Source organism: Nycticebus coucang, chromosome 10, assembly GCF_027406575.1.
Source record: "Nycticebus coucang isolate mNycCou1 chromosome 10, mNycCou1.pri, whole genome shotgun sequence".
Classification (NCBI taxonomy): domain Eukaryota; kingdom Metazoa; phylum Chordata; class Mammalia; order Primates; family Lorisidae; genus Nycticebus; species Nycticebus coucang.
The window spans coordinates 98,966,941-98,979,433 of record NC_069789.1 but is presented as its reverse complement, the minus strand read 5'-3'; the positions used below and the strand labels follow the sequence as shown (position 1 = coordinate 98,979,433).

The window sequence follows — 12,493 nt, the reverse complement described above, 5'->3', positions numbered from 1 at the left end:
AAGCTATTATATTTGGGGATGTATCCTTAGATGATAAAACTATAAAGAAGGGCGCCTCAGTCGGTAAGGCGCCGGCCCCATATACCGAGGGTGACGGGTTCCAACCCGGCCCCGGCCAAACTGCAACCAAAATTAGCCAGGTGTTGTGGCGGGCGCCTGTAGTCCCAGCTACTCGGGAGGCTGAGGCAAGAGAATTGCTTAAGCCCAGGAGTTGGAGGTTGCTGTGAGCTGTGTGAGGCCACGGCACTCTACCGAAGGCCATAAAGTGAGACTCTGTCTCTACAAAAAAAAAAAAACTATAAAGAAAAGGGAGATGATTAACATAAAAATCAAGATAGGGGTTCCCTTCGGTGGGTAGGAGAGGGATGCGGGTGGTTTTTGTGGTATTAACATTGCTCTATTTCTCAAGCAAGGTGGTGATGATACGTGCATTTGCTTTATAACAATGTGTTAAACTATATATTCATTGTTTTTGCACTTTGCTGTGCATGTATTACTTTTCACAATTTGAAACAAAAGTTTAACCAAAATCATTCCGCTAAGCAGAGCTGCTCCCAGAGCTGACTTTGCCAAAAAGTGAGACTTAAAGCAGTTCAGATTCCATTTCTCTCTCCTTCCTTCCTCTTTCATCTGCAAATCGAGTTTCCATTCCTACATCCTCCTATATGCCTTAGGTAGAACTCTGGCTAGCTGCCATTGGCGTGTGCCCACTTACACTGCCAAGCACTGAGCTTACTCTTGGCAAAATGCCTCTCCAATCTGACCCCTTTTGTCTTGTCTGACCTCCAAAGAACGTCCCTTGGGATTTAGGAATATTCAAGGACCAGGAGCAGAATTTCACTTCCATTCCTCCTGCAGAGTCAGGCTGGAGAGGAGTGTTTTTTCCATTTGCCCAACCTTCTGCCTTTTCGATTACTGCACACTCCAGACAGTCAGCTGGCACGAGCCTTGAGACAAACTCAAGCCAAAATACAGTGCCACCCCGCAGGCCTCAGGTCCTGGACCCATCCAAAGACTCCACTGTCACACATGGCACTCTCCTGCTTTGAACTGTCTGGTTTTGGAAAACCTCCCACTGGGGGAGACCTTCTCTAACTCAACTTTAACCCTATTTAATGGGACTATGAGGTACAGTCACAGTTCTGCCTAGAAATTCCCTTGGAAGAGCTGTCACTTAAAGTTTCTGTTAGGAAAAACTGATTCTTACGAGGCAGACAGCAATGATTCAAAGCAACTTACAGGGCTGATTAGAAAGAGCTCTGGACTGAAAACGGAAAGGTCCCACACTTCCTAGCATCCTGATCATAGGCAAGCCATCTCATTCCTTAGGTCTCACCTTGTCCCACTCACAGGAACAAAGGGGCTCAATGAATATAAAATGTGATACAAATGTAAGGAGTTATTCATATTATCATTAGTATTAAAGGTCCAGTTTTTGCAACTAAACATACCACAGTTTTGAAGAAAAGATACATAATCTCATTAATATAACTAAGGTTATTTTTGGAAAAAAAACAATTACTGTGTAACTGCAAATAAGTTACCACCCTGTTGGGGGTAGTGGCATCCTTTGCGCCGAAGTCACCCACCCTCCTATCCTCGGCCAGCATGGAGGGCTCAGCTCTGGGCAAAGCTGGAAACAGAGCCAGCCACTGGCCTCACAGGCGGAGCCTCTGACCTTGGCCTCCTGAGTACTGCACTCTTCCCCTGGAGCTATCTTTCCCAGGCTGTGTTCTCCAGACAGAATGAAAACTATGTGGCTGCCAAGGTCAGGTGAAAGCAGAAGAGGTGGTTGTCACCCCAGCTCCCATAGAAATTCAATCCTTTCCTTAATGGGGCAGTGTACACTTGGATGGTTCTGGGGGCCTAGGGAAACAGAGGAACTTTCCTGTACTGGACTTGGTTTTGAATGCATCTGAAAGAATCAGAAAGTGGTTTTCGGTAGGAGGAAGAGCCCCATAGCTGCATGAAGCCCATTGGTGGCAGGATGGTGCTATGCACCCCCAGTCTCATCATTCCGGCTATCACCATTGGGGAAGAAGAGACCCAACATGCCTGGTGGCCTGGTTCTCAGAGAACACCCTTTGAGGAGCATAGGCACAGGAAAATGAGGGGCTGAAGTCCTCTTGGCCTGTCTGCAAAGCTTAGACCCCAGAGCCAGGACTTCTCTTATCAGACCTCATAACTGATGTGATTGTGCAGCTACCACCCCTTCCAGAACAAATGTTCACCTTCAGAAAACTCATCATAGCACCGGAGGAGCCAAACCTAAGGGTGGGAGGAAACTGGTGTTCACCTTCTATGATCATTTTTAGGACTGGAAGGAGTGTGCTGAAACCCATCCTGGTAACTGCAATGTTTCCTCCCCTCTGTGCCAGCTCTCTTGGCCAAGCAACATGGGACTGTCTGCCCCCAATCCCTCCTCAGTCAGAACCCGAGTGCCTTGTTTAGCCACTCCAAAGTGCATTCATCATGGTCATGCCCCTTGCACACCCCTGCAGTCACACAGGGTAGGCAGGTGCCAGTCCCACTTCTACAGATGGAGGGCAGGGCACTTGGCTGCAGCAAGCAAAGAGTCATTCATTCCTTCTGACCCAACTCCGAGTCTGGTGCCCCTTCTGCCACAAACTGCTTTTCACATCCTACATCTACTAATCACCCATCAAGGAACCTGAGCACCTCCCATATAGACCCCCACAAAAGCCCACGTTTTCACACGGAATATTGATGTCTTTATAGTTGTCCTGTTATTAAATTTACCACTTACAGTAACACTCTAAAAATGAGAGAAATAGTAGCAGCTCTTTGAGTCACTGTTTCAGAATCAGAGGCCCGTCAATGAAGCACACCAGTAAAGCTTCTTGCTGATAAGGTTGAATGATGATCATTACTTTTGGGGAGTGACTAAATGATTTCTCGTCCATGTGTTAAAGCATTACAGACAGAAAACACTGTCAACAGTATTGCTGTGCCTCTAACAACTCTTAGCTCTCATAATACTGCACACCATTGGATAAAAACTATAGCACCAGCTGTCCATCCAGAACCCAATCAGATAACGTAGGGTCTTTGTATGTGACAATTACATCACTGGTCCATCCATCCTGGGTGTGACCAGCCTTAATGCCCAGTAGGGAACATCACTCATGAGTAGTAATTTTTATGTCTTCTTTCTCTACAATGGATTTGAGATGGGTTGAGGAGCACACATATACAAGGCATGTACCAGAACAGTTAAAGAAATTAGTGACCATATACTGAGGAGGGAAATGACTCCACCTTAAAACTAGAAGTAAGGTGCTTACTGCACTTTCCCATGTCCTTAAGCTCTGAGTTTCCTAAAAGTCAAGGTAAAAATAGGAATACTTGGTCACATTTTTTTTTGAGACAGCGTCTCATTCTATCACCCTGGGTAAAATGCTATGGTGGCACAGCTCACAGCAACCTCAAACTCTAGGGCTTTAGCAATCCTCTTGCTTCACCCTCCCAAGTAGCTGGGGCTACAGGCACCTGCTACAACATCTGGCTAGTTGTCTATTTTTTGTAGAAACAGCTCTCACTCTTGCTCAGGCTAGTCTCGAACTCCTGAGCTCAGGCAATCCACCCACCTCAGCCTCCCAGAGTGCTAGGATTTTAGGTGTGAGCCACATCACCCAGCTGGCTACATGGTTCTTATGGAATATAGATGAAAAAAGAAGGGACAGTATTTACATTTCTATTTCACTGATTGTCAACAACAATTTGGCATGATTTTGGATGAATATTTTATGTATATTTTTCCTTTTCAAAGAATAGAATGGGCTAAGTCCAGTCAGGGCATGTATTTTCCAAAAAAACATTGTGGGAAGTTTTGTGTACTTTTGGGTTTGGTCAAGAGAAAGACATGGAAGCCAGAACCTTTCTTACCTCCTCCAGTCTGTCCACTCGCCCCACCAGTTTGGTGGTGACCGAGTGTAGCTTCAGGAGATCCAGGCCATAGAACGCTCCTTCCAGCATGTCTATGATTGTGGAGAGCTGCAAAACAAGGGCCCGGTGTTAGTCCAGGGTGGGGGCAGACAGACCACAGGGGAAGAAGTTTCCTTTCAGATCTCCATGTGGGAGGCCTGACAGGGAAGCCGCTAGCCAGGAATTGAGAGGTGGCCCTCAGAAACCTGTTTCACAATGGGAAACGTTCCATTGGTGGGAACGTGGCAAGCATAGTGATGTATGTGTAGTCTGCGTTCTGGTAAATCTGGATAAGAAAATGGGAGAATTGTACAAGAACAAGGAAACCTAAGGCTTAGACCTCTTCACAAAGTGTTTGTGCCTCTTTCATGACACCTGTCAGCTGCACATGTACCTCTGTCTCTCCTACTAGACTGTGAGCTCCTTGAGAGTGGCAACTGTCATCTTCATCTCTGATTTCCCAAGATACCTGCCATAGTGCCTGGCTCATACTGGTGCTGTTATTCCACAAATACTCAACAAAGTGGCTATAAACATCACTATCTTGAGGATGCTTCTGGAATACTCTACTTCACCGCCCCTTAAAGGTCCTGAAAGGCACCAGCACAAAAAACTAAATGGGGCCTGGGCAAAAGAGCCCCAGTGGCCCACCTTTGAAGTGGCAAGCTGCTATCCTGGGGTGCCCTACCTTCTTGGTTTTTATCAAGACTATCCCTCCTGCTAGTACACAGCCACTGACAGGAAGGTGGCCAAGACTCTGGTGGCATACAGAGCATGCAGAATGCAGGCAGAGGGGCAGACAAGAGATGCCTCCCTGCCAAGCACCAGTCAGCAAATGCAACAGTTTGCTGGGCCACACTTCTGCAACTTTTGCTCCCCATTCATCTCCTTCAGCAGGAAGCTTACTCCTCCCTCCCTACCAGACAACTGAATCTTGGGTAAGACCCACAGAAGGGTAGCTAACCAGTTTATATTGTGATGATTTTCTGATTCCTAATAGAAATTTTGCTTCATGTTGTTCCAGAAGTCCCCAGAATCCAATCCTATTACTGAGTGACAGAGGCACTTGGTTCAGAAAGCAGTTTCATGACAGAGCTGCAGCTCTGAGCATCATGGCTGGATCCTGGGACCCTCCTTGTACTGGGAAACACCACTCTGCTTGAAAAGTCATCCAGTGAGTGCCAGGTGCCAGGCAGAGTCACCCTCACACCACCATCCATTCATCTGTCTACCTGAGTGTTGGGCACTGTGCCAAGTACTCAGCAGTTATCTCTCATTGGTTCTCATGCTGCAAGACGTTAACATTCCCACATTTTATTCAAGGAGACTGTGATCAGACAAGTTAAATAACTTAAGCAGGACCACACAGCAATGACTTGAACCCAAGTACATCTGACTCTAAAACCAAGCCCATCCCGCTACCCTACATGGCAAGTGAAGGGGGCAGGGTGGGATGAGAGGAAGTACTCAGCCACCCCACAGGGCTGCCCAGGTAGGGCCTGGGCTTCCTGGCTCCATGGATCATGGTCTCAAGCAGGCCTGAGGCCTCTCCTTTCCTGGGCCACCCAGCCCTTGTGCTGAGGCCCAAAAGGCTCGCTCCCCTCTGTGTATCTTCTGCCTCTTCAGGGTGCCTGCTGGGTTGACAGGACATTATGGCAGCAATTTTCCTGGAGAACTCCAAGTTCTTTTGGCCAGCTGAGCCTGGCAGCTGCTCCCAGGCCCAGGCTCCCTGGCTCTGTCAGGAGCAGCAGGCACACTCTGCTCCCAGCATCTCTCTCAGACACCAAGCTGAAAAGGACCAGCTTGTGGAATACTAACAAATGCAGCACTCCAGGGAACTGGGCCTGACCACCTCCAAAGGCCTCACCATCCCCATCGATGGCCGCTAAAGCACCCTCACGGCGCATCCATGGTGGTGCCCATACCAGGTCCTACCTTCAAGTCCCGGCTGTCTGCCTCCTGCAGCTTCTGGAGCCTGAAGTCTCCCTCACAGGGGTTGAGGGCCGACGGGGGCGCGACACAGGCACACTTGCAGGAGGAGCCCGAGGTGATGGTTTCCACCGTGTAGAAGTCTTCCTTCTTGGAGGCCCCTGCATTGATCCTCTGGCAGGCGTCTCGGCCCAGGGGTCTCACCACACACTTGCACTGACAGTCTGAGCCCTCGGACACAGCCTTGACTTTGTCGTAGTCCCCCAGCAGCTAGACACACACAGAGAAGGGTTGGAAACAGTCAAACACAGGCACCAGTCATGCTCCTGAAAGAGGCTCCCCTTTTACTTTGTCAAATGTCCTGCACTAGCCAGTGACCTCAGACAACTCTGAACCATGGAGAGAATAGGTCAGCCAGATGCAATTTGCTGACTCTGACATTTCCTTGAAGGCGCTCAGAGTTCAGCCTTCTTCGTTTGTCTTGGAAAGCAATGTATCTCAGGGGGCCTTAGCCTTTCATCATTTAAAGGAAAAAACAGATGAGCCCCATCATTCTTCCAGTAGCCCTTGCCTTCAGCTAGAATCCATGTTTAGATTAGAAAAGGAACAGAAGGGGTTGAAGGAGTGATTGAAAGTTGGTATTCAAGTTGAAGACTCCTGGCTTCTCTCCTGAGTCATTCATTCAACATGCACAGAGTTCCCATATGACTGGGAGGTGCTGTGAGAGGTAAAGAGACGGGCCAGCAAGAGAGCTGCTCTCCAGGAGCCTACGGTGCAGGAGGCTTGCGAGTAGCAGTCACAGAAGAAAGAGTGATTGGTGCCCCCGAAGAGGCAGAGATAGTGCAGTGGGAATTAGGAATGGCTCCAGCTGGGAACCAGGGCAGACTTCTTGGAGGAGGAGGTATTTGTTTGGGGCCTTGAAGGATGGGTTATATTTGGAGAAAGGGAGTTGGGAGAAGAAAGACAGGTCCAGAAGTTAGTAAGGTTTTCTTGGCATAACAGCTCATGTGGCTCCTGTAGCAGCTTCTGAATCCCAACTCCAGCAAGCCCGGAGAGCACACCGGTAGCACCTGCTGCTTCTACAATGCTAAACATTTCCTTCTGATTGCTGGTCCCACCAGCCTCCCTGGGCAGGAAAACATGCCAGCAGGCTTGCTGGAGCCCTAACCTGAGACACTTGCTGGGAGAAGACTCCCCCCAGACTCCCTCTCAAATGCCCTCCATCTCCAAAGCCAGCGCCAGGCTCCCTTCTAGGCAGGCAGATGGGTTCCCCTCATCTGACTAATGATCCTGGCAGGCAGGCACTGAGCTTGTTGGAGTGGAAAAGTTCCTTGGGATGCTGTCAGGGGGAAAGAAGGCTTGTAATGTTTTCCTTGCAGAGGTTGGGTTTCTTCTAATGCTAATATTTGTTTTAGGACCGTTGTCAAATACAGAATGGATCAGTGGAAGAAGGAGCTGTAGTTCAGGGTGACTTAAGCAGTTGTTCTTTTCAGGCTAACAGTAAATCGTGGCTGTCTCCTTTCTGAAACTCTGCCTAGATTCCTACATACCCCCGCTCTGAGAACCCTGGGTGGATTCCTTCCTTTCAGGAGGCTCAAGTTTCAGGAAAGCTTTTGTTGATGGTATTCCAGAGCTCTGATGTGACGAATTTTTATGTCTTTTGATTTAAGGGTTAGTGTGAGGTTATGGGTGGGTATAGGGCATATAGTAGCATCATTATTAAAGGAAGAGTGAGGGGATTAGTGTTTAATAGACTCCAAAGTGGAGCTGATCATTCTCCTTCGAGGAAGGAGACAAGACCCAGTCCTAGGGCTTAGTGGGGGTGCAGGCTGCACTGTAGGGACCCTATGTCAGATATCCACCACACATCATCAACTGGCTCTAGAAAGCACAGAACAAACCCCCCAGAGAGAACCATCCTTTGCTGTCACAGGAGGTGGGCTGAGGACTGTCAGAGGCCTGGCTCTGCCCACCTCTAGTGCTCTGACCCCTGTCTGTACAATGAGCATCAGGGTGTTTTGAAAACTGAGTCGGATAAACCAAGTATAAGTGTTTCAGAAAAAGACACATTATAAAGACCGTCACTGTTATCTGTCAACCGGCCCTACTGACAGTCTGCACTTCCACTCTTCCTGCCCAGTACACCAGGCTCGTTGTCACCCCTCTGTCTGGGGTCACCTTGCGTTCATCACACAGCCTTCTGCCTGGGGGTCTCCCCGTGGGTTGCACCGTTTGCCTCTGTCCAGTATACCCACCTGCTCTCTCCTTCCACTGCAGACAAGAAATACTTTTCACAACCCCAAACTTCACCCCCCAATTTCTTTTTCTCTCTTCTCCAGCAGTCATGTGGAATCTTCCCTCCCGTCTCCTCTCCTTTCTTCTGATTTGTTAACCTTGAAAGACCCCATGATTTTGAGAGCAGGACCCACATCCTTCCATTAGGATATTTGATAAATGAAAAGGAAATGCCCTTCCCCTTGGTAAAGGAAAGAAAAACAGCTGCCCCAGACGCTTCAGCAAGGACCACCTCTGGCTTTTGCCACCGCCTGGGACAAGAAGGGTGGTCCTGGGACCAGCGTCCTACCTGGGATAAAACGTTCTCCTGGTTGTCCGCCTCATTTTGCAGAGTCTCATCCTCCGTGGGCGCCACCGTCTGCACATCTGGGGGCTCACTGGCCCCTGTGGGGGAAATGCTGGACACCCAGCCTGGAGTCACAACCAGAGCAAAGCAGAGAGCCAGCAGCAGAGGCTTGGCCATGAGGGACGCGACAAGAAGGTCCTCGGCCCTTTCAGAGAATGGCTGGGATCGTGGGTTTTGGCAAGGACCGAGGAGAGAGGGCGTCTTGGCTGGCGCCGGAGCGTAGCTGCTCAGAGAGCCTTCTAAAGCTGGATGCGGCCGAGCGGGGCTGGAGGGTGCGCCCCGGACACGCGGGGCATCTCCTTCCCGATGAGAGCAGCCTTGAACTAGTAGCCCCGGTGGAGGACCGGGCGCTGAGAAGGGTGGGTGCTGGGGGACGTGGGGACCGGCACCGGCTAGCTGCGCGCCTCGCCCGCGACAGAGGGCTCAGGTGCAAGGAGGGAGTCCCGTCGACTCTGGCGGTGCGCTCAGGGGCGGGCAGCGGGGAGCCTCGGGGCGCACGGGGACCAGGCGCCGGGCGCCGGGCAGTTGTCGGCGGCGCGGGCGGCTGGGCGAGGGCGCCGCGGAGAGCTGGCGCGGAGGGAGGGCGGAGCCTCTATTGTGCAGGGGCCGCGGAGATGCCGCCAGTGACGGCGCGGAGGAGGAGGACCGGCGAGGCTCTGCGCCCGGGCGGAGGGCCGCCGCCGACCCCGCCCCCGCGCCCGCTCCGCTGCCGCGCGGGGCCCGGGACGTCGGGAGGGCGCTCTCTCCTCTCATCTGACCCCTAACGATGATCGGGAAGCAGCTACCCTGAGCGGGCTCTGGGCAGTTTGGGGGTGCCTTGTGCCCGTTCTCTCCGAGAAGAACGGGTTTCCTCCTGGTGGGGAGCCAAGCACCCAGCGCTCGCTCCGCGCCCTTGCAGGGAGGGATGCTCGGCGGCCCCTCTTCCTTACACCTGGGGCGGGAGAGAAGGCGCGGTTGCTTTGCTTGAGCGTTTCTTTTCCTTGACTTAACTTTGGGTGAGAGCTCTGGCATCTTTGAACTTAGCGCCATCGGCACTTCGCTTATAGCCCGGCTTTAGAACCTGCCAATAACTCCACCCAGAGGAGAAGCGCTGAACTCCCGCTGCCCAGGAGAGCGACTGTGAGCCTCTGGCGCTCGCGCGCGTGTCCAGGTGGAGGCGGCTACTGCCTGAGAATCAGGTGGCTGCCAAAGCGAACAGGTCTTCCCCTCTTTGTGGTTTGGGACAAGTCTCATCTGATTCTACCAGGGTGTCCACTTTGAACAGTGTGAGATTATGTTACTACACGTATGTCCCATAATTAGTGTTCCTTTTATAAAACTACTATGAAGATTAACAAAGTGTGAATTTAAGGAAGGACACTGTGCCTTCTGGGACAACTGTCACCCTGAATATGGAAGGGAGCCAGACCCCTTCAAAGTGGGGAAAGGTATTATGCATCTTTGAGGAATTAAAACACCTTAATTAAAGCATAAGAATCATCCTTATGCTAAGAAATAAAGTTTGTAATATTCTAAGTAATAAAGAAATTCCAGTTCTTACAAATGGTAGTTGACAGAAATACAGTAACTCAATGATGTTATTTTCACCTTTTAAAAAACTCATCTATGGACAAAAAGCCACATTCTGGTGTCTGGGTTTCTGGGCATGTCACCCACACACCCTTCTATGTAAGTCATCAAGTCTTTCCTGAAACTAGATGGAGGTAAATACCTCTAAAATGTAGCTTGAGGGCCCTGCACAGTGGTTCAAGCCTATAATCCTAGCACTGTGAGAGGCCGAGGTGGTGGATCGACTGAGCCTAGGAGTTTGAGACCAGTCTGAGCAAGAGTAAGACCCCATCCCTACCAAAAATAGGAAAACAAGGCGGGTGTTGTGACTGGCACCAGTGATCCCAGCTACTCTGGAGGGTGAGGCAAGGAGGATCATTCAAACCCAGAAGTTTGAAGTTCCTATGAGCTATGATGCCACGGCATTCTACCTGGGGTGACAGAGATTCTATCTCAAAAACTAAAAAATAAAATAAAATGTAGTTTTAAAATTCAATATTGCCTGTTGACTAAGTGCAGGGTGACAAGCCAGGCTGCTAGACATCTCATGGGAAGACCCGAGAGCCTACAGCTTGCGGAAGAAGTGGGGTGGATGTGAGGAGGAGCTGGAAGATCCCTCAAGGGCAGAGTAAGAGCTAGCCAGGTAGGGCTTAAAGAAGGAATAGGTCACTTCTAGTGCAAAGTTCCGGATAGATTTCCCTCAGTATCCACTGAGGGATGATGGGGGAGGTTTCAGTAAGGTGGTAGGTAAGGCAACAAGAGGTAGGTGAGAGAGAGGCCGTTCCTGGCAGAGACATCAGCCTGAGTATGCTCATTCACATTTCAAGATCTCAGACAGGTGCTCACTTCTCAAGGAAGCCTTCCCTGACTCCACCCCCAGGGTATGATCCCTGGTCCCATGTGTGTCTTCTTCCCAGAATTATGAGAGTTAGCTATTTAGCCTCCTTGGGAGGTTGTTACCTATCTTCCCCACTAGCCTATAAACTCCAAGAGGGCAGGGACTTCATGTCTGGTTTTATTTACCATTACATCCTCAGAGATGTACCAGTGCCTGGAACAAAGTGAGCACTAAATATTGGTCTAGCGAATGGGAAGTACAAATAGCCCAATTGGATGTGCTCCCAATTACCTTCATAAATACTGTCTTTGTATCCACTAGGGTGCAGTGAACTGTAAGTAATAGAAAATCCTACTAGCAAGGGATTAATCAAATATGCATTTATTATCCCATTCTATGAAGACAAAGTTGGCCGTTTGAAATTTGATTCAGCAGCTCAGTGATGCCATCAAGGACCCACACTCTTTTTATTTCTACTCCGTTATTCTTAGGGTGTTGGCTTTTTGACCTACTTAGAATTGATCAGCAAGTCTCAGCTACTCCTTAGCCAGATATTTGATTTCCTAGTCTCCCTTCCGACCAAGGGTAGTCATATGATTCAGGCCAGCCAGTAGAATAAAAGAAGTCTGCTGGGAGTTTCTGGAAAAGTTTCTGATGAAAGAAACAAATAGGAGAGAGGCGCTTTCTGGTGCCAACCTTCTCCCACCGTTTGTCTTTGATTGTAGTCAAAGACACACAATCAGAGTGCGTCGAGCATAGGAGACCATAAGCATAAGTCTTTTCTCCTATTGAACTAAACAATATCTCCTTGTCAAGTCCACTTTTAAGGTCTCCTCTTAACATTCAGCCTGGTGGTCCTGCACACAATATATCTACAAGGTCTGACAACTCACAAACTCATCCTAGAAAAAGTGCTACTTACCTCATTGCTGAATATTACCCTCGTGACCTTCCAAGTACTCCCTTTATGCACTGACTCCCTTCAAAACAATTTGGAACTCTGTTTCTGCAAACATTATCAGAGCTGTCATTGTATTACCCTTGATGACCTGTCATCTAAATGTCTTCTTGTCAATAAACCCTTTATCTTTGGATAAAGAAAAAAGTGATTGGGGGCCGGATCAGGTGAGTAGGGAGGGTGTTCCAATATAGTTTTTGTTTACTGGCTAAAAACTCACAGACAGAGCTATGTGAGCCGGTGCATTGTCATGATGCAAATGCCGAGAGTTGTTGGTGAGAAGTTCAGGTTGTTTTCGTGTAACTTTTCCACACATCCTTTTCAGTACTTCCAAATAGTAAACTTGGTTAACTGTCCAGTTGGCACAAATTCATAACAAGCCATCTCTTTGATATCAAAAAAATGTTAACAACATGTTTTGACTCTTGATTTGGACTGACAGGACTTTTTTGGTCATGGACAATTGGCTGACTCCCATTGTGCACGTTGACACTTTGTCTCTGGGTCGTATTGGTACACCCATGTTTTATCACCAGTGATAATAAGGCCTAAAACATCTCGCCTCTGCAAAGTTGGCAAACTTCAACTCTTCTTTGCTTTTGTTCATCAGTGAGCTCCTTCGGGACTATTTTTG

At 49.2% G+C, this 12,493-nt stretch overlaps 1 protein-coding gene across 3 annotated transcripts in view; it reads right to left on the bottom strand.

Annotated features, from left to right (window-relative positions):
* OLFML2B (olfactomedin like 2B) overlaps window positions 1-9,072 on the bottom strand; it is a 38,003-nt gene extending 28,931 nt beyond the window's left edge. For all 3 annotated transcript variants that reach the window (XM_053607556.1, XM_053607557.1, XM_053607558.1), the window contains exons 1-3: window positions 8,459-9,072; window positions 5,881-6,144; window positions 3,907-4,014 (exon numbers count right to left, since the gene is read on the bottom strand). In XM_053607556.1, coding sequence (XP_053463531.1) covers window positions 3,907-4,014; window positions 5,881-6,144; window positions 8,459-8,632 — 546 coding nt within the window. In that variant the 5' untranslated portion in view covers window positions 8,633-9,072. The remainder of the gene's footprint in view (window positions 1-3,906; window positions 4,015-5,880; window positions 6,145-8,458) is intronic.
* Between the last annotated feature and the right edge of the window lie 3,421 nt (window positions 9,073-12,493).